This window comes from Xenopus laevis, chromosome 7S (genome assembly GCF_017654675.1).
Source record: "Xenopus laevis strain J_2021 chromosome 7S, Xenopus_laevis_v10.1, whole genome shotgun sequence".
Classification (NCBI taxonomy): domain Eukaryota; kingdom Metazoa; phylum Chordata; class Amphibia; order Anura; family Pipidae; genus Xenopus; species Xenopus laevis.
The window spans coordinates 14,649,125-14,672,046 of record NC_054384.1 but is presented as its reverse complement, the minus strand read 5'-3'; the positions used below and the strand labels follow the sequence as shown (position 1 = coordinate 14,672,046).

The window sequence follows — 22,922 nt, the reverse complement described above, 5'->3', positions numbered from 1 at the left end:
ATTAGGAGCGGCTTAATGCTCCAGCGCAAACGTGCGAAATGCAAGCGTTTGTTCGGCTCATGATGAAGATGAATGTTCTTCTTTATCTCGCCTATAAAACATGTATTTTCTGTAAATTGCCCGTGTCACTGTTCATAATGCTTTTAATAAGTAAACCAATATCTTGGTGTCCACTTGAAATGGCCAATGTTGTAAAAGTTTGTTTTTTTTGTCTGTATTTTAAACATTCCCGGCAATTACATTATTGATTTCTCTCAGTCTGAAATCATAATATAGCGAGCAGGAAACGCCCACATTGTTATATTACCAATACAAGGGGAAATGCAGTTGTTAAAGGGGTGGTTCACATTTTGGTATGTTGTAGAATGGCCAATTCTGAGCAACTTTTCATTTGACATTAAAGAGGACCTGTCACCCAGATATAAAAAGCTTTATAATAAAAGTCCTTTTCAAATTAAACATGAAATCCAAATAGTTTTTTTTTTATTAAAGCATTCATAGCTGTTCTAACTAATTTCAAAATCTCAGCTGTCAATCAAATATTGCCTGTCCCTCCTCTATGCCTTAAGCTCCCCATAGACGCGACGATTCTTCTTGCCGAACGACCGATTTTAGGGAAGTCCGACCAATCCTTCGAAATTATCGTGCGGTTAGTGGGATTCGAACGATCGTACATCTTACGATTTTTCGGCCGACATCTGTCAGGAAATTGATCGGCCAGGTCAAAAAATCTTTGTCGGTCCCAGTGCAATCTCTCTATGTTTGCAGGGCCAAGCAGGCAGCTACCCTTTGTTTTCCTGGCAAATTGGTCTTTTTAGTTGATGGTAAATTCGTACGATCTGAGAAGATCGTGGTCTCACGATCAGGATCTGATCTTTTAAAAATCTCAACATCTATGGCCAGCCTAAGGCAATTACTTTCACTTTCCATTCAGCACTTCCTAGATGTCACTGCTCTCCCCACATTCCCCCCATTCTCTTACCATTTAATTGTGTAGCCAGGGCATGGGGATGGACATCAGGTCCCCCATTCTGGTGCACAAACAAGATTCTGAGATGATACAAGGCTTGTCTAAATAACAGTGTCCACAAAATGGCTGCTGCCTGCTTGCTGTAATTATTATTTCCCAGAATGATAGAAACAAGATTCAGATAAGTTATTCAGTGTACAGTATAAGTTCATTTTGCTTGACTAACATAATAAAATAGGATTTGGAATATTTTTTTTGGGTGACGGGTCCCCTTTAATTTTTTTTTTCTTATAGTTTTAAAATTATTGGAGATGTTCATACTCTTTCCAGCTTTCAAATGGGGCAGTTTGGACCCTAGCAACCAGACTGCTGAAACTGCAAACTGGAGAGCTGCTAAATTATAATCGAAATAACTCCAAAACCACAAATAATGAAAACCAATCTCAGAATATCAATCTCTACATCATACTAAAAGTTCATTTAAATGTGAACAACCCCTTTGAACATGCCCAAAAGACAACTCTCCCTGTGGTCAGTTTGGCCATAAATTGTTGTCAGATTACATCCAAATAACCGTTAAAGGGCTCTCTACTCTCAGATTGTCCAGCATAAGTGAGCGTTATAGAGGAAAATGTATGATATTTCTACTTGCAGGTTATGATAAAAGCTAGGATGTTATCTTAGGAATTCAGTCCCACTGACAGAACCCTGAAACAGAGTAACATCAGATGTAGAGTAGCAGATGGGCCGGGGAAAACCAGTTCAGAAAAAGACACTTAGAGGCATTTTTGATGTTGGCTTCTGAATTTCGCCATGGTCAAAGCTTGAAAAGTTGAGGAGTGGTCAGAGGCAAACTGAAACAGAAAAAACAGGAATTAGATCAAAGACAATCACCTTGCACTGAAAAGAGGTCCTCTATGTCTATTTATACAATAAGCCCATGTGTAAAGACTAGAGAACGATTGCTCATATGAGTGTAATGGTTGAGGGTTCTGTTGTAATATGTAACCACCAGCAGCATCAAGAAGTTGGTTTTAAAACTAGCCATAGAAGTACGCAATCCTAACCGATATCCACATTGGCTGGGCATATCTAGAAAATGGTATCTGCTGAGGTACAATATGGATTAGTGTACGGTACGTTGGCGGCAAAAAGGAAGCACATCGCCTCTATATTTCCTGCTAGCCTGGCCTCTTGGTCTAAATTATTATAACACTAGAAATAATGCCATGCCCTGTATGATCCCTCATAATGTATACGTGTCCCATGGTCCCATGTTCAGTTGCATTGCATGCATGATTGGGCTTTGTATGGCTGCCTTCAGGCCACATGGTCATCTAGTGCTTCTTAAAAGAGAAGTAAAGCCTAACTAAAGAAGTAGCTTGAAATGTTGTACATTATGTTTTGTGCTTCTGTACCAGCCCAAGGCAACCACAGCCCTTTAGCAGTAAAGATCTGTGTCTCCAAAGATGCCCCAGTAGCTCCCCATCTTCTTTTCTGCTGATTCACTGCACATGCTCTGTGCTGCTGTCACTTACTGAGCTTAGGGACCCACTCACAATATACAGTACACATAGAATAGAAATGTCACAATATAAGGCTGATTAGTAATTAATACAGATAATAACTACATGGCAGCACAGAAACCAGTGCAATTAGCATCAGAATTTAATAATCAGCAAACCTGTAGCATCAGCTTATATTACAGACCAACCTCATTTTCTGCTGGATAATTAGTGACGAGCCCTAAGCTTAGCTTCTCAACAGCCGCTCAGAGCCCACTGAGCATGTGAGTGTCACAGACACTTTCCAAGATGGCGACCCCCCTGTGACAAGTTTGAAGTCCTTTGCTTCAATTGAAAAGCTGAAATTTCAGTCTGGTGCAATAAGTTCAGAATATAAAATATGGCATTTTTAGGGGTTTAGTTCCTTTAAAGGGTACCTGTTGGGTAAAAATATTATCCCCATCCAAAGGTGTGGGCTGATTGAGACCACACTCCGTTTAGGACACTGGCCTAGCAATGGCAAGGGGTAATTAAAAAAAAAAGTACTACTGTTACCCCCAACCAGAGTGCGGGCTCTATTAGCCAACACCTTTGGATTGGGATAATATTTTTCCCCAACAGGTGCCTTTTAAGTGTTCAAAAATCTATGTACAAGGTCAGTTGTGCTGACGTTTGAATAACCATTGATATCCATACTTTTGGAGCAAGCTATATGATGCCTTGAACACGAGCAAGGGTATTTTTTGTATGAATTAAATAAAAGAAAATAATTACACTTTATTTTTATTATATTCTTATTATTTTCAGGCATTCTTTTGCATCCTACCTTCTATATACTGTCCTGTAGCCTTCAGTGTGCATCTCTTGACCTGCAAAAGATGTTTTTTAGGATAAACGTGAATGCAAATATTTTTTTTTTCTGTATTGTAGGGTAACTTTGTTGCTTCAATGACAGGGATTTTAAGACAAATGGAAGATTACCACTACGGACATCTCATAAAGACATTTGGAAAAATGAGGACCGATGTTGTGGTAAGTTTTACAGAAGTCGTAAATGTTGCAGAATACCCGCTGAGGCAGAAACCTTGACTCGCTTGTTGATTCGGTTTATTGTCCTCGTCTCCACCAATTTACTATTTGCTACGTGATACTCAAGCTTATTTAATATGGAAAATAAATTATTTTTATTACTAGGGTTTAATAAAAGTGTGCTTAGAACACAGAACTTCTAAAAAATGCACAGGGTTGCGTTGGAACATCACATTTTTTGCTTTGATTGTTCAAACTGCAGCTGGCCAATCACTGACGGCTTGCTTTGAGTTTCTGCCCATGTAAAATTTTGCCCCACTGTTTATAAATGAGCCATTTCTATGTGTAGAGATAATGAGTGGCACATAATGACATGGGCATCCATACCCATAATTGTATGTCCTCTGGGAACCAGGTACTTAAAGGAATTGTTCAGTATAAAAATAAAAACTGTGCCCTGAAATCCATAAAGTCTGGCTCGCCCTGGAAAAGTTTGTGAATCACAAACGTAACCTCCATATCAAACTAAACCCAGTTTGGGCATTACTACACCTGAATTACCCTGGTTCATCTTTGAAGCCACACCCAAAATCTTTATTCCATAATCTTAAAGGGATACTGCTATCGGAAAAAAAGATTTTTTCAAAATGAATTAGTTAATAGTGCTGCTCCAGCAGAATTCTGCACTGAAATCCATTTCTCAAAAGAGCAAACAGATTTTTTTATATTCAGTTTTGAAATCTGACATGGGGCAAGACATTTTGTCAATTTCCCAGCTGCCCCCAGTCATGTGACTTGTGCTCTGATAAACTTCAATCACTCTTTACTGCTGTACTGCAAGTTGGAGTGATTATCACCTCTCCCTTTTCCCCCCCAGCAGCCAAACAAAAGAACAGTGGGAAGGTAACCAGATAACAGCTCCCTAACACAAGATAAGCGCTGCCCATGTCCCACTGAGACACATTCAGTTACATTGAGAAGGAAAAACAGCAGCCTGCCAGAAAGCATTTCTCTCCTGAAGTGCAGGCACAAGTCACATGACCAGGGGCAGCTGGGAAATTGACAAAATGTCTAGCCCCATGTCAGATTTCAAAATTGAATATAAAAAAATCTGTTTGCTCTTTTGAGAAATGGATTTCAGTGCAGAATTCTATTAACTGATGTGTTTTGAAAAAAACATGTTTTCCCATGACAGTATCCCTTTAACAACGTTATTACATTGTTGACAGCAGCTACAAAGAAATCGTTATTCTTAAAGGGCATGTAAAGGCAAAAAAAAATAAAATCCCATTTTTACTTTCTTTAATGAAAAAGAAACCTATCTCCAATATACTTTAGTTCAAAAATGTGCATTGTTTTTATAAGAAACCTGACTGTATGCAGTGAAATTCTCCCTTCATTTACTGCTGTGGATAGGAATTGGTATTTTTACACTGAGCTGTTCCTTTAATCCTGTACAAACTGTACATAGTCGGGTAGTTGATATAGGGTAGAGTCCACCTTGAAAAAGTCAAGAAAGCTGCAATTGGCGCCTATATCCTACATTTTAATGTATCAGTGGTGTCAATCAGTTTTTACGTCACACACATGTTAAATAGTGAGTATAGGGAAACTGGAAAGTGAAAAGGGCAGGTAATATACAGTGAAGGATATATAGTGAATAAAGTACCCCCTCTTGTAAAATATAGGGATATTATAAGTCACAGAGGAGTTTCATGACCATATAAAAGTACGAGGCCGAAGGCCGAGTGTTTTTATACAGGTCATGGAACTCCAAGGTAACTTCTAATATCCTCATATTTTGCAACAGGGGTTACTTTATTTATTATAATACACAAGTTTCAGTGAGTCATGTGACAGAAATGACATCAGAACTCACCGTTTATAACTGATGACATCAGAACTCACCGTTTATAAGGATATAATTTACAGGATATTCATGGCTTTTGTGTATTATATGGCAACAACAAACCTAAGCAATTTACCATTCTAAGCAGCCATGGAACAGGCGTGGACCTGAACAGTAAATGGGGAGCGAGGCCAAGCTTAAAAGTATTTCCTAGATAGTCTTTTCCCAAATTTCAGAACAATATTTAGTTATAAGTAGACTTGCAAAGCTGTGCAATAGTTTATAAATTCTGCAGGTAAAAGCTTAAAATATACTGTGCCTTATGCAAAGGCCACTGTGTAAAGGATCATGTGCAGTGTCACCAGAAAGGACTGCTCAGCATTTCATTTTACACATGATATTCATTCATTTCTCTGGGCTTTAGGACTTCTTGATGGAGACATTTATTATGTTCAAGAACCTCATTGGAAAAAATGTTTACCCTTCTGACTGGGTGATAATGAACATGATGCAAAACAAGTAAGTAACAGTGGGAGATCATCATTGCATGAAATATTGAACAGAGACATTATTTCCAATTTTCAATCTGCAACGATAGGGCAAGGGGTTTTGGTTTGAAAAGTGCTAAATTGGGCTTTAAGATGCGACTGACCAAAGTTAGTACCACTTTAAAGGAGAAGTAATGCTTAACTTAAGAAATAGCCAGAAATGGTGTACATTATGTTTTGTTACTGTTTTGCTTCTGTACCAGCCCAAGGCAACCACAGCCCTTTAGCAGTAAAGATCTGTGCCTCCAAAGATGCCCCAGTAGCTCCCCATCTTTTTTTCTACTGATTCACTGCACATGCTCTGTGCTGCTGTCACTTACTGAGCTTAGGGACCCACTCACAATATACAGTACACACAGAATAGAAATGTCATAATATAAGGCCAGTGGCACATGGGAAGATTTGTCGATCGCGATTTTTTTTAGACGCAGCTGCGTGTGAAAAATCTCTCGAAAATGCTTCTCTATTGCCGGTAATTGAAATCGCTGGTGGTATGCCCATCCGATCGCTAAATTGTCCCAAAGATGCCTCCAGAGGATCAGATTAGTGATCCGTGTGACATATTGCCAGCGATTCCTATTAGTATTTATTTTTATCTTTCTGTGCTTTGCAGTAGACAACGCACACCAGAGGGGACTGGGGCTGGTGGTTTATTTAAAGCTAAATACTAATAAAATTTAAGCAAACCACAGTATGTTTTCTGTAATAGCCGCCGTCTGTAAGTGTGAGTTGTATGTAAGTCAGGTGTATGTAACTTGAAGACTCCCTGTAGTCCAATATTTGGAGACGCATTTATCAAAGTTCGGATTTCGAAGTCATGTGAGTTTTTTTAAACTCTAATAAATTCAAATATAGTCGAAATTCTATATTATTTAATTAAAAAATGGAATATCTAAAACTTGCACTAATTCTACCGTCTCGAAAACTCGAATTGAATTCGACTAAACTCGAATCGAGTTTTTTCTCGGAAAAAACTTGAATGTCAGGAAGGCTAGTAACATGTTCAAATTGGTCCCTGGACCTTTCCCATTGACTTATACATGAACTTGTCAGGTTTAAGGGTAAGGGCACACGGGCAGATTTGTGGAGACTAGTCGCCCCGGCGACAAATCACCTCTTATTCGGGGCGACAATCTCCCCGATCTGCCTTCCCGCCAGCTAGAATGAAAAATCTCCAGCGGGATGCGACGCATGTTTCCTCGTGAGGCAGCTTTGGAAAATGAAGCGCAATGAGTGCCATAACGCTGGCGATTTTTTATTTTAGCCAACTGGAAGGTAGGGGAAGGCAGTTCGGGAAGATTGTCTCCAAGGTGTGATAAATCTCGAAATTCTAATTAAAATTCCAATCGAGTTTGGATTATTCACAATTCGAATTTTACAGTTTTGAACTTAAAAAAAATTTTGAAAAATTCAAATTTTCAATTCGACCCTTAAAAAAATAATGTATATATATATACTGTATATGTGCAGAGGCAGATTAGCTTTGGATGTGATGTCCCACTGACTCCCACACTGACTCCCACACTCACGTGTTGCTATGTTTACAAAACTTTCCAGCCCTTCTGATCTTCTAGATTCGTTTAGAAGCCTGTGTTTTGTAAATGTTTTTGTATGTCTCCCCTCTGTAATAATATGTAATATTGCAAAAGTCCTGAGAAACTTGCTGCTGTTAAAGGATAAGTAAACCTTTAAAATGAAAGTGAATAAAATAAAGTGAATGTGAAATTGACGAGAGTGCTATTCTAAGCACTTTTGACATTTACATTCATTATTCATTTATTTTTTATTACAAGATATTAAGGGATACATGTACTGTTAATATGAATTAATTTTGTTACAACAGCACCACCTTCTGGTCAGTTTCCCACCAGTCTGACCACTGAGTAGTCAAGGAAGGAGTTGTCAGGAGAAAGAAAGAGGCTGCTCTGATGTTCTTCTGCTTAGGAAAGATTTGAGAGAGGTTTCTAATTTTTTTCCGAAGCAGAAGAACATAATTACTCTCTCTCTCTGCCTTGCACTGTGGCTTTTGACTTTCAAGATGTACTGTACACTCCAAAAAATTAGCATAACTGAGGCAAAACTGGACCTCTATGCAAAACTTGCGAACATTTATTGACATGGCTATTAGTCAGGGCCCCAATTAGTTCCTCTAATGGTACAGGGTCTGCTTCTTCTCTGCATTAGAGACCTCATACTAATAATATAAAATTGAAACTGGACAAGCCAGTTACTCCAGACCAGTGATCCCCAACCAGTAGCTCATGAGCAACATGTTGCTCCCCAAACCCTTGGATGTTGATCTCAGTGACCTCAAAGCAGGAGCTTATTTTTGAATTCCAGGCTTTCAGGCAAGTTTTGGCTGCATAAAAACCAAATGCACTGCCAAACAGAGTCTCAGTGTAGGTTGACAATTCACATAGGGGCTACTAAATGGCCAATGGCCAATCACATCCCTAATTTGGCACATTAATAATCTTTTTAATGCTAGTGTTGCTCCCCAACTCCTTTTACTACTGAATGTTGCTCACAGGTTCTAAAGGTTGGGGATCCCTGCTCCAGACCATAGGTTCTACCTGTTAAATAATAATAATCCAAGTATCCTAAGTAAAGGGGTTAATATTTTATTAATTTGTATTGCAGTTTTAGTTTCTGAGAAGCCTGAAACCCGTGTGAGTAAAATAAATTGCTTCAGTTGTGTTTCAGCACTTACATCTTCAGGATCATGTTAATGAATATTGATGCCGTGTTTGATGTTATACATCATTAACAACTAGTTTGTTTTATTTTAAAGAAAAGTAAATTTTCCCTGATTTTGAGGATGGGGAAGCGATTTATGAGAGCAATAACAAAACTTTTTTTTTTCTCACCAACATTTTTAAGTATGGAGCTTGATCGACAGTGGAGGGAGCTTTATAATCCCAAAAATAGTTATTAAAAAAGAAAATTATTTTCTAATTTAATTTTAGGTTATGACTCTAATCGAATGACTTTACGCTTGGGGAGTCTTGCCACTGTGGTTCATTCTAAGTAGAACGAGAGTATTGATCTGGGCAGGCTTGCCTATACTGACAAGGCAGGGGTTTTTAAGAAAAAGAGAACTCTGCCTTTTTTTTTTTGTTCCTTGATCCTGTTATGGTGTGTAGTATTTTTGGGTTTCTGACGGCAATTATCTTTAAAGAAAGCAAGTCAACCTTTGAAGACTAAAACTTTGTATTTTAATAATCTCATTATAAAGGGTTAAAGCAGTCACTGAGAACTGTATTATAGGCATATGGACATCAAAAAACATGTATGTAATTGCTCCTGTTAGCAGAAAACTGCGATCAGCTTCAAACCATGGTAATGGGGATTATTGGACTGGAAAAAACATCCACGGTGGAACCAGACATCGTAAAAATAAAATTAACTTTATTTATTAAAGGACAAGGAAAGGCAAAAAAATAATATCCCATTTTTACTTTCTTTAATGAAAAAGAAACCTATCTCCAATATACTTTAATTAAAAAATGGGTACCGTTTTTATAAGAAACCTGACTGTATGCAGTGAAATTCTCCCTTCATTTACTGCTGTGGATAGGAATTGTCAGACGGCCCCTAACTGCTGAGCAGGGAAACAATCATACTTATGAACAGCAGGGGGAGCCCCCGCCTTACTTCCCAGCCATGCAGAACTCAAGCAGCTTTGTTTATGATGATCCCTAAGCAGCCCAGACCACACTGAGCATGTGCACAGGCCCGGATTTGCGGCAAGGCCGCATAGGCCCGGGCCTATGGCGGCAAAAAAATAGGGGCCGCATGCCGCCCAGCCGCATTATACGTCCCCATGCAATTACAGTAGCTGCGCGGGCGTTTTTTCGCCGGCGTGCTGAGAAGGGGAGATGAGGTGGGCGCTAGGACCGCGCGGCCGCCTGGTCGGACCGCGCGGCCTAGGGGCGCCCGACATTGAAATCCGGCGCTGCATGTGCACAGTCTTAGTCTTGCAAAGATGTTTAACAAAGTTACAAGATGGTGACCCCCTGTAGCCAACTTTGAAAACATAAATCTTTTGTTAGGCTTGTGGTGCAGTAAGTTCATGTTTATATTTAGTATACAAAATACAGCATTTCTAGCCTTATTCTATTTTAGACTTTCCTTAGCTCTCTCCTCTGCAGATGGCAGCTTCCCTTATTTATTCTAGCAGAAAACTGCACCGACCTGGGGTTCCCCTTATCTAGCACCACAAAGCAATCCCCCTCTTGCATATGCACAGGGCTGGATTTTTCTTTCCGACGCCCCTAGGTCGGCTCCGCCCCCTCCCCTCTGGTGTGCATGTGCATTCGCAAATGCGCGCAGTTTCCCATACCCTATCTGCACTGAGGACTGTGTGTGCCTAGTAAGTAACTAGGAGATTTGTCGTCTTTGGTGCATTGGTAAATAGTGCGACTCAGAGCCTCAGAGTCACGGGCTCCATATGCAATTCACAATAACAAGGGGTATCAATGATACATATGGTTCAATACCAAGGTATCAAACACACCACAAACCCCAGCCCCTTAGCTCATAACCAGATCTAGGAAAATATTGTGATAGACATTCAGCTTTAAACTGAAGAATCACTTGGACACCAGACACCCCAAATCTCACTCTTACTGATCTTCAAGCTTGGCATTCAGGTGTATCTAGATGAGGAAACAGGCATTTTGCTGAAATCTCACCCTAACTGACCTTCATGTTTGTCATTCCGATATTCTACCCAAATCTCACCATAACTGACCTTCAAGTTGGCATTCAGATGTATCTAGGAAAGTAAACATTCTACCCAAGTTGACTTTCAAGTTGGCATTCAGATCTACCTAGGAGAGCAAGCATGCATTCTACCGAAATCTCACCCTAACTGACCTTCACGTTTAGCATTCGGATGTACCTAGGAGAGCAAACATGCATTCTGCCCAAATCTCACCCTAAATGACCTTCACGTTTGATGTTTGGATGTACCTAGGAGAGCAAACATGCATTCTACCAAAATCTCACCCTAACTGACCTTCAAGTTGGCATTCGGATGTACCTAGAAGAGCAAACATGCATTCTACCCAAATCTCACCCTAACTGACCTTCATGTTTAGCATTCGGATGTACCTAGAAGAGCAAACATGCATTCTACCCAAATCTCACCCTAACTGACCTTCATGTTTAGCATTCGGATGTACATAGGAGAGCAAACATGCATTCTACCCAAATCTCACCCTAACTGACCTTTACATTTGACAGTCTGGTGTATCTAGGAGAGCAAACATGCATTCTACCTAAATCTCACCCTAACTGACCTTCATGTTTAGCATTTGGATGTACCTAGGAGAGCAAACATGCATTCAACCCAAATCTCACCCTAACTGACCTTTAAGTTGGCATTTGGATGTACCTAGAAGAGCAAACATGCATTCCACCCAAATCTCACCATAACTGACCTTTATGTTTGACATTCGGGTGTATCTAGGAGAGCAGACATGCAATGATTATACCCAAATCTCACCCTAACTGAACTTTACTTTTGTACCCAAATCAAGCCATAACTTGCCTTAAAGCTAATTTTCCCTACCACTGCTCCAAGCACACCCAGGTGGGACAGTCCTACAGGAACCACTGGTCTGTTGCTTGTCTTTCCCAACTTGCACCAAACTTTTAGGTCTGACAATAAAAAATATGCACACTCTGTTAACAACTAGTCCATCGAGAATTCCTGCTCTTACTATTCAAACGCTCATTTGCCTTTTCCACTGGAGACCTTTTTTTTCTAGCGATTTTTCCCCATTGAAAACATACAGAAAGAAAGGTGTCTATCTGGATCAAGAAATGCAGAACTGTTTTTGTCAGACTGTCTATCTTAGTTTCTCTCTTACTTTTTATCAGCGTCACAAACTATTTCTGTACAGAGCAGAGCTGGAATCCAGATCTTCTGCTAGTGTCGTGTTTTTAATATATTCACATACACTGACCAGCATGAAATTATTTTTATCCTGCGGTTATCTTTCCCAAGAAATGGTATGACATATTAAGGCTAAAATCTACAGCTACTAAATGTACCTGCACTGGCAGATAATGGTTAAACAGAACCCCTGTGACTGCCGTTACTTTTTGAAAGATGCATTTCACCGATGACATTCCAGTTCTTCTGGATTAGTTTGGAAGACCGTTCCATTGTTCAGGACATAGTTTTAAAAAAAATGCAGATTTAAATATACAAAGCTATCTTAAAAATTATTCTAAAGCTCTAAACTCAAGTTTTATGCCTAGTTATTCTCATATTGATAATGAGCGCTTAAAGGAGATTATAAATATGATATAATTTTCACGTAAGTGGGACTGTGAAACCTAGGGGCAGATTCATCAAAATGTGAGATTGGAGCTCAAGTTTTAGGTCTCTGGACATTAAATTGATAACTGTATTATTCTTTTTTTTCTAGCCCATAGTAAGTAGCCCATAGTATATAAAAAAAAAATGCCATTCAACAACCTGACCCCTATAAAGGGAGTGAAATAACTGTTCAAACTGATCCTGTTTGGCCTGGTTGGCAAACAAGCGTATCTTATTAAATGAAAAGTGAAGTCGGCACAATGTTTAGGCCATCAATAGCAAAGGGTGCACGTAACCACCTGGACAACCAATGTCAAAAAAGCATTTATTAAATAAAGCTCTGATTTTTTTTTTAATTGAAATTACTTTTATAACAGTACAGTTTCAGGCCACCTTACCTTGTCCACCAAAGTTGTGACCCAAATATCAACTGTGCCTCAAACATTTAGTTTCTCTTATGCGAACACTCAATACAGGGGAGGAATTTTCGACTACATGAGCTGCAGGAAGGGTTCAACAAATATACATGATACTTGATGTCTCCATTGATTTGAATGGATCGCAACAGATTTTAGCTTGCCTTTTTTTGTGTGTGTTTCTTTAAAACAACAGCAACAATAATCAAAAAACATTGATATGTAATTTAAAAAAAATAAATAAAAGTGCATCTGCACCATAAGGCCAAGTATCAAAATCATCTATGGGAAAGGCGTCTGGTGAGGACCAGCATAGAAGGAGGACAGCAAATCCCAAGGGCCAGTATTTGCACTTGCAGGTAGGAGAATTGAAAATCTTTCCCCAAAACACAGAATGAAACACATTTTGAGGATAGAGTCTGCTTTTGTAAAGAACAGAAATCATAAACCCCCTGGCTACTAAAGGTTTCCATAGACGTGCAGATTTACCTTCATATCGGACGAACGATCGTTCGGTGCCATCTCCCGACCTGCCGCTAACCATTCAGATCAAATAAAGTAGTAAAAGAACAGATCAGCCGATGTTCTGCCCCTGACAGCAATCATACGAAAGTTATGTCCCACAAAAGCTGGTGACAGTCTCCTACTAACATCGTCAGATCGGCAACACATGCAGAGATATTATCTGCAGCCGAAAGAAATTTTCTAACCTGTCCGATCGCCATGGCATGAAAAATGTCGGGACACTCCACACTTGGCCCGTAAATCACACGAAATGGAGATTCGTAGCATCATACCACATCCAAATACTGCAGAGTTTCAAACCAGTACTTTTGCCATCCAAATCTGACCATGGGTGGAGTTTTATGTACCTTACCCATTACAACTAGATATAGCTACAAATGTATATGAGCTTTACCCCTTGTTTCCTTCTACTTTATTTGTATCCTCGGGTGCATTACGTAATCATACTGTATGCATTCATTATCCCCAGAGCTAAAACTATACTAAATCTAGTAACTCGGCAAGAAAAACTGCAAGCCCTTTCATTCAGACTTTTCCCCTCTTTTCCTATCGCTGAGTTGATGAATGTGCTTATGACATGCAGCTCCTAAATGTCTTCAGGTTATGGTTGCAAGAATGTCTATTTCCAGAGCATCAGCCTTCTGTGAAAAGGGCAAAAAATGTAAATAAATTAATGTATACATTCTGCAAATGTGTTGTAAATCTGTTATACAATATAACATTTTGTGCATTAGACCAAACTCGATTAAACATTTCTCTATTTTCTGCATGTTGTTTTGGGTTTAACACTTTTAAGGTTTACAGTAGTGTTTGTTGCACCATTAAATCATTCATTTGAACGTTAGTTATAGTATTTTGTGAATGTGAGTGTTCACATGCGTATGTAAGTGTGTCTGTGTTTTGTCTACATGTTTATGTCTTTGTATCTGTCTCTTTCTGTGTCCTTGTTTACATTTGTCTGTAAATACAGGCACAAAGAGGTGTTAGTGTATATATTTTAGTATGTGTCTATGATTTAAACGTTGTCATTCAATTACAAACACACATGACTTAACCAATTCCGTGGCATGAAGTTACTAATACAGGTGGTAGGTAATTCACAGCATGAATCAGAGAAAGAACCTGATGTATAGTGGTATTCTGACAATAAAAAGGTTAACCTATCCCATGCCAAAACATTCTTGATTTGTGTAAAAGATTCTAATTGCTGAGATTACCAAGATAAAGGAGAATCAAACACACCTGAACTAAGCCATCCCATGTAGTTCTTGTGAATAAAAGTGATACTAAAGGTGGCCATACACCACCTAAGAATGCCGCAGGGAGTTCAGACGACATCTTCTTCCACGCAATCTCCTGCTTTGAACAGCGTTTTGGCACATGCGCAGTAGGAGCATTTCGCCGGTACTGATCTACTGCGCATGCGTCAAAAGTCACAAAGTACTTTTGGCGCATGCGCAGTAGATCGTACCGGCAAAATGCTCCTACTGTGCATGCGACGGTCAAAGCAGGAAGAAGATCGCGTGGAAGAAGATGTCGCCTGTGAACTCCCTGGACTGGACCTGCGCAGAAAGGTAAGTAACAAGTTAGGGGCATTTGCCCAGCGGGACGGGTAGGCCAGGGGGGAGGAGGGAGGGTGGGCAACACACGGGAGGGGGGAGGGTTTTTGCGCCAACTAGGTTTCCTTCCCCTTTAAGGAAACACAGCACCTTACCATCAAGATGTTTTTGAAAAGTTGCTGTCTAAGGGTCAGGGCACACGCTCAGATTCGGGAAGATTAGTCGCCCGGCGACAAATCTCCTCTTCTTCGGGGCGACTAATCTCCCCGAACTGCCTCCCACCGGCTAGAATGTAAATTGCCGGCTGGATATCACTCGGAGTGCTTCGCTTTCTAAAGTTGCCCGAAGTTGCCTCACGAGGAAACTTCGGAAAACGAATGTTTGCCAGGCTGCCAGCTGAATGTCCCTGTGCACCTGGCAAATTAACCTGTCCCATAATATGTTTCCGTACCCATCCAAGCTGCACAGACTTCTCCATGCTGCCTTTCCTTGTAATCCTTCTGTTGTCCCTACTTTGGCAGTTAGACAAATTTAACCTGTAGAAAAGAAAGGTGATGAAGAATGGGCTCAGTGGAGAAGGTAGAGGGCCAACATGGCGGCCGCAAAGACAGTTACGGGACAAAAGTTGTATGGCACAGTGCAAGTGCGGGAGACAGAATTGGGGTGTGAAAGTGTAGCGGTCCCTTTCCATCTCTTTTAAGACAATTTTGGTACAGTAATGTTTAATCCCACCTCTTCCTCTACCACATATAGTTTATAAAGTGAAATTCTACATTTTTTATCACAATATCTCTTATCAGAGCTATTGAGAGTGAACATGTGCAATCTTGATAGAACTGATAGGCTGCAATAAAAGCTTTCATTATCTTTCTATTTAACTTAATTGGTGTGACATTATAGTAATGCCTTTTGTAACCTCATTTAAAAATTGCTATCAATCACGGCATTCTTAGGGCTCCAGAAATTAGCTAAGCCTTCATTCGCCTTCATTCTATGCAGTGTTTTCTGAATTGCATGACTGAAGATTTTATTATCTCTCGTAAATTGCCCCACAGTTTTGTCTGGTTTTGTAATCTACAAAAAATGAGCTGCAGAGTTCCCAATCATGTAGCAATAATGGGCATCGGCTTCTTATGCCGGTTTTCTTTCTGATTAGTGGTCAGGGACACGCTATCTGGCTTATGAAAATGAGATGCAAGCTGCTTATGAATTGCAGCAGTTATGCTTATTTTCAATGTCTGTCTTCTGATTGTGTTTGAAAATGGTGATAAAGTTATGGTTGGGAGTCCCATAAAGGCACGCAGACTTTTTGCTTCATAGCTTAAAGGGCCAGTATATCGTTTAATTGTGACCACCATAGGTAGCTCATGTGCTACCGATTATTTTTTGTTCTTGCCTTGGTTTGGTTATGAGCAGACTTTGGGGAAAGCACATATTTCTTTCCTTTATGACAGGGGTGCCCAAACTTTTTTCAACGAGGGCCAGATTTGGTGAGGTGAAAATGCGTGGAGGCCGACCATTCTGCCCGACATTCTTTGAACCATTAAGATTAAATTAGAGGAAACAAGTAATCGTAGCAGTAATATTTGGGCACATTAGTGAAATGATCTGCCACTTGGTCTATACTGCTGCCTGTGTGCTGAAGGTGTTAGTAATAGACACGTACTGGAACGTAGTGACGCCATACTTCTTTAGTTTACTGTACTGGCACATCAGTACGTCTATTGACACCTTCAGCCCTAAAGAAGTATGCGAAAACAGTGCGTCTTTATGTGCCAGTACGTGTCTTATTACTAACACCCAACACACAGGCAGAAGTATAGACCAAGTGGCAGATCATTTCACTAATGTGCCTTAATATTACTGCTATGGGATTCCTGATCGCACTGTGCTGGGGGGCCTCATTATTATTAATTTCATGATGGAGGCTGAGGGCTGGTGTAAATTTGAAAACGGGGCACAATTGGCCCCCGGGCCACACTTTCGATATGCCTGCTTTATGATATGGATTATATGATATGGGTCCTTCAGTTTAACCATGTCACTTTATGTTGGAGAGACCACCTTCGACCCCATTTATTCTTCTGTAAGGGTAGTATGACTAAAGCTTGTCACAGTGGGATGGCCAGCTTTAGCCATACCACAGGTCCCCATTTAATACGTCACATTACTACAGGTCCCCATATAATACATCACATCACCACCCCTTTTTCCATGATCTTAAGCACATGGTTTAGATCAGTGGTCCCCAACCTTTTTCACCCGTGAGCAACATTCAGATGTAAAAAGAGTTGGGGAGCAACACAAGCATAAGCTCCTGGGGGTGCACTGCAACATGAGGGCTGTGATTGGCTATTGGTAGCCCCTATGTGGATTGGCAGTTTACAGTAGTCTCTGTTTGGCAGTACATCTGGTTTTTATACAACCAAAACTTGCCTCCAAGCCTGGAATTCAAAAACAAGCACCTGCTTTGTAGCCACTGGGAGCAACATCCATGGGGTTGGGAAGCAACATGTTGCTCACAAGCTACTGGTTGGGGATCGCTGGTTTAGATAATATGTGTGCAGATTGGAGGTGGGGGGTTTGAAAAAGGGGTCCTTTCCAGGCCCTGCCCCTCCACCAGGCCCTTCCTTGGTGGCAGGGTTTGCTTTTATGTAGTTACAGCACAGGCCAAGGTGGCAGCTTATTGCTCCTTTATGGGATCTTTCCCAAAATTGGTTAAAAGTACCATAGAAAGTTATACAGGACACCAGCATACCAACAGCTTTCACCGTTTCCATCCCAAAAGGGAATCTTCTTAACAAATAAACTGTGGCCCAAACTACTTCATAATCAAGAGAAAATGACATTAAAGGAGAAGGAAAGTCGTTTAGCACTTGGGGGTGCCAAATATTAGGCTGGTGCTCCTATCAGCAGAAAACTGCTATTCCTGGGGTTATACCAGTGAGCACCACGGAGAGCTCCTCTTTCGGCTTTTTCTTTCCTAGAATTTCCCGGGGCAGACGCATGAAAAAGCCAACTTTTTAGTTAAAGTTCGGCTTTTCACTCGAATGCGCTGCCGCGCAAAGAAAGAAGAAGCCGAAAGAGGAGCGCTCCATGGTGCTCACTGGTATAACCCCGGGCCATTCAAATATTAGATTTTTTTTAATTTGAATGACCTTTAAATTAGAATCGTATTAAACTTGAACTAATTTAGTGGTTTGTATGACCGCTTCACTAATGTTTTGGCTTTTTGTGATTCTTACTGGTACATCTGTTATTAGTAGCAGGGTATAGAGCTTATTTTGGCTTGTATGAGTGTAGCAAAGTGGGTCAGTGCTGTTATTTTGAATAATGTCTTGAACGGCACTCACGCATTTTAGGCATTCACAAATTTTATTGCTCCGCTTGTGATGAAGCTCAGCCTTTGTCAGGAGTCAAAATGTCTCTGAGGTTCAGTTTTTAAATCTTTTCACATTGTTCTGAACAGGCAACTGGTATTATTTGGTTATTACAACCCTTTTCTGTGCATATCATGAAAGATTGATAAGTGGATTGGACATTTTTATGTGTTAACTATTCATCCTATCTTTATTTTGCAGAGTCTTTTTAAGGGCAATTAATCAGTATGCAGATATGCTCAACAAAAAGTTCCTTGATCAAGCCAACTTTGAACTACAGGTAAATCAAACATGATTGATGGAGTTGCTGTTTATTTTCAAGTGCTTCACTCAATGGTTCACTAGCTTCTGAAGTTCCATTAGTAATAAAATACATGTAAAACGATTGTCCATATCAGAAACAGTTACATTCTAGGCATCCGGTTATCTAGGTAAGCTACAGATGAAATCAAGATTATTATTTTGTGTAGAATTTCCCACCACAGTAGGTAGTCAGTGTCGGACTGGGATGCCAGGAGCCCACCATAGCCTTAGACCATGGGCCCACTTTCCAAACTATTATTCCTCCTTTCTTCACTCAACCTCTTCATTCTCCTAGTCTTGTATTCTATTTACTATATCCTTCCATTATTATGCATTTTTTCCCATAAAGAAATAGGGAATGACCTTGAAATAGGCTGAATGGTTAGAAGCAAGAGGTCCTACTGAAACCTTGGCCCACCGGGAGTTTTCCTGTTATCCCGGTGGGCCAGTCCATCACTGATAGATAGTAGCATGTCTTTCATCGGGATTGTAATTTGAATATGTTTTCATGAATATTTTATATTTAAAATTTACTCCGCAAGAGAACTTTAACTTAGTAAATGGTGCTTTTTATGTCATTTTTGTTTCAATGTAGCCTTTTGTTGTTCTAGAGTAAAAAGAGTTAAAACATTACAGGACTGATTAAGTTAATAGTCATTCGAATCCCTAGTCCTTTCAAATAGTTCACCCTTGCAAAAGGATAATGTTGTGGAGAATGCGGTCAGAAATTAAGAGAGTAGAAAATGGGCTTTTAATTTGCCTTTCACTAATGGCACTGATTAATCCCGAACAAGTCATTCTAAATCACTGACCCTGGTCCACAGCAGTCATTCATGTAGGGAATTTGGCCCCAAATCTAAAAGAAAAAAAAAAAGTACAAGGCATTTATTTGAAGTAAAATGCTGCAGACCATTTTTTGACATTGATGGCTCTCCTTTAGTCATTGAACAATGGACTTGAATAGCTATGAAGGTTTAGGAGGTTATTTACTAAAATTCGAGTATCTCTCACTATTCACCCAAACTCCTAAACCTGAATGTCCTTAATTTACCAATAATTATTCTCGATAAAATCAGTGCCACAAAAAGTCACAACAAAATAGAGTGTCCATTCAAAATATGCAACTTTTTGCGAGTGTTACCAGAAAAAAAAAATCTAATTTATGGAGTTGTCACCGGAAAAACTCAAATTTATTGATACTGAAGGTAAAAAATCATTGTTTACCACATGATTTCCACAGGTTTTACGTGGAGTATTTTCAGATTTTTAGCATTTTCATTTTGCCTTCAATAAGTGGTACATTCCCATGGATTACTGGAATATATATATATATATATATATATATATATATATATATATATATATATATATATATATATATATATATATATATATATATATATATATATATAATATTATTAATCACTCTCATCTGTCAAATTTAGACATATTGCACTGATCTGTCTGCTCAGCCTATGAGCCAAATTGAACAGATCATTTCAGCCTCTTGGGAGATATCACCAAAACATGATCTTCTGGTGCATGATTCACAACTGAGGGTCCCATGTGAAGTGATCATCAATTTGGCCAAGAATAATAGTTATTTGCGTACATTTTATACACAGATAGTGTGATCGATGACAAAACTTTAGACATATTGGGGCTAGACATATTGTCAATTTCCCAGCTGCCCCAAGTCATGTGACTTGTGCTCTGATAAACTTCAATTACTCTTTACTGCTGTATTGCAAGTTGGAGTGATATCACCCCCTCCCTTTTCCCCCGCAGCAGCCAAACAAAAGAACAATGGGAAGGTAACCAGATAGCAGCTCCCTAACACAAGATAACAGCTGCCTGGTAGATCTAAGAACAGCACGCAATAATAAAAATCCATGTCCCACTGAGACACATTAAGTTACATTGAGAAGGAAAAACAGCAGCCTGCCAGAAAGCATTTCTCTCCTAAAGTGCCGGCACAAGTCACATGACCAGGGGCAGCTGGGAAATTGACAAAATGTCTAGCCCCATGTCAGATTTCAAAATTGAATATAAAAAAATGTTTGTTCTTTTGAGAAATGGATTTCTGTGCAGAATTCTGCTGGAGTAGCACAATTAACCTTATGTGTTTTGGAAAAAAACATGTTTTACGATAACAGGATCCCTTTAAGGATGACACCAAGTGATCATTACATGAACTGATCTGCAACAATAATCAGCAGTTTTGAATGGTGAAAAGTCAAAGGCCTTTTTTTAATGTTAACTTTAGTATTTTAGTAATGAATCTGATTAATAATTACATAATGGTTGTCAGTGGCTAGTGGCACTTATTATATGTTGTTAATGCAATTTTATTCTGCAATAATGCTGAAAAACTGAATGGCTAATGGCACACCAGTTGGTTTCTCCAACGGCTGAGAAAACACAAGTCTGTTTGATCCAACACATGGTCAGTGCATACTGAAAGGCATCTGACTGTCAAGATTTGACCTGAAATCCATTTGCATTGGCCATGGGACTGGTAAGAGCAGATGTGTGAGTGGAGAAAACCCCTAGTGTGACACTAAAGGTGGTAGGTTCCACAGAACATTATTCTATTTCAATAAGGATTGGTATGCCCTACACACGAAAATGTCTTTTTCTACCCCCTTTAGCTGTGGAATAACTACTTTCACTTGGCGGTTGCTTTTCTCACCCAAGAATCATTACAGCTGGAGAATTTTTCAAGTGCCAAAAGAAACAAAATACTTAACAAGTAAGTTATACACACATACATAAGTAGTGCATTTTGGGGGGAATTATTTGAATCCTGGATTTAGCCAAATTCCAGTATGTTTTGCAGGATTGAGATTCAGCTGAACCCTTTAAAGTACAGGTTTATTTGGGATTTATTCTGGAATCTTCCTTTTCCTGTGTGGTTTATTTTTCTCTAATTATCATCATTATATTTTAACTCAAAAACATTTTAAAATGGAATAAACCCATCAGAAGTTCTGCTTAGCCACCTTCAAGTACTGTTTGACTCCGGCAAACGAAACAGTCAGAATAGAAGGTGAAGGGAGGATGTTGTTGTATACTGGTTTTCAATTCTACAGCATAAGGACCAAACATTTATTTTCCCTTTTCATCCTGGTTTACATCAAGAAATAACAAAAACCATAATCATTGAATTCATGTTTAACAAGGCGATATTCTGCCTTTTTTTAAATAGGGGATTTTAGAAAGACAGTAAGCCTACTTGGGCAGCTGTGTGTTTTTTCTGTTTGAAAAAAACAAAAACAAAGAGTGCTTACTGGTACAAGTTGTAGATTAGGGCTGGCCATCAAACGTAGTGGCAGATTTATCAAAAATTGGATTTTTTTTCTCCACAGTTCAAATTCTTTTTGCACCCAAACTCACACATGCATATATATATAAATAAATATGTTATATTTTTAAAAACTCGAATGTCTGTGAGTTAATAAAAAATTTAAAATTTGAATGTGAAAATTTGGAATTGGAGTTATCTGGACATAAATTCGAACAATTTGAGTTTTTTTGGGACATGAACTCGATCATTAGAGGTTTTTTCCCCACGTGGTTTTTCATCCGAGTTTTTGACATTCGGATTTTTCCATAAACACGCAAACATTCGAAATATCCGAGGTGGAAAAACCCTCGCACATTTCTCAGATTCGATTCTTGATAAATGTGCCCCTTAAAGTGGACCTGTCACCCAGACACAAAAATTGTATAATAAAAGTCCTTTTCAAATTAAACATGAAATTCAATTTCTATTTTTTAGTAAGGCATTCATAGCTGTTGTAAACTAATTTAAAATCTCAGCTGTCAATCAAATAATGTCTGCCCCCTCCTCTATGCCTTAAGGTGGCCATACACGGGCAGATAAAGCTGCCGATATCGGTCATTTGGACCGATTTGACAGCTTATCTGCCCGTGTATGGGGGCTTCTGACGGGTCTTCCCGATCGATATCTGGCCACGATATTGATCGGGAAGGTTGGATTTTTAACCAACTGACCCGTCGGATCCCCTTGGTGCATCGTAATTCGATCGTTTGGCCATACGGCCAAACGTTTGAATTACCCCCGATATAGCCATGCCATTAGTGGCATATCGGGGAAAGATCCTAGATGTCACTGCTCTCCACACATTCCACCGGTTTCGCCATTTAATTGTGTAGCCAGGGCATGGGGATGGACATCAGGTCCCCCATTCTGGTGCACAAATAAAGTTCTGAGATGATACAAGACTTGTCTTAATAACAGTGTCCACAAAATGGCTCCTGCCTGCTTGCTATAATTATGAATTCCCAGACTGAAGGAAACAAGATTCAAATAATTTATATAGTGTAATTATACTTCATTTTGCTTGACTAATTTGATAAAATAAGATATTGAATATTTTTTTTGACTGACGGGTCCCCTTTAATGTATTAGTGCAATGTCTTAGTACAATGACCCAAGGGTCTGTTTTATACAAACTGCAGATAAGTGACAGGTGTAATAAAG

At 39.4% G+C, this 22,922-nt stretch overlaps 1 protein-coding gene across 4 annotated transcripts in view; it reads left to right on the top strand.

Moving 5' to 3' along the window:
- dock1.S (dedicator of cytokinesis 1 S homeolog) overlaps positions 1-22,922 on the top strand; it is a 234,066-nt gene that overhangs the window by 146,932 nt on the left and 64,212 nt on the right. For all 4 annotated transcript variants that reach the window (XM_041570909.1, XM_041570907.1, XM_018227398.2 and 1 more), the window contains exons 28-31: positions 3,406-3,507; positions 5,778-5,872; positions 18,314-18,392; positions 21,067-21,167. In XM_041570909.1, the coding sequence (XP_041426843.1) occupies positions 3,406-3,507; positions 5,778-5,872; positions 18,314-18,392; positions 21,067-21,167 (377 nt within the window). The remainder of the gene's footprint in view (positions 1-3,405; positions 3,508-5,777; positions 5,873-18,313; positions 18,393-21,066; positions 21,168-22,922) is intronic.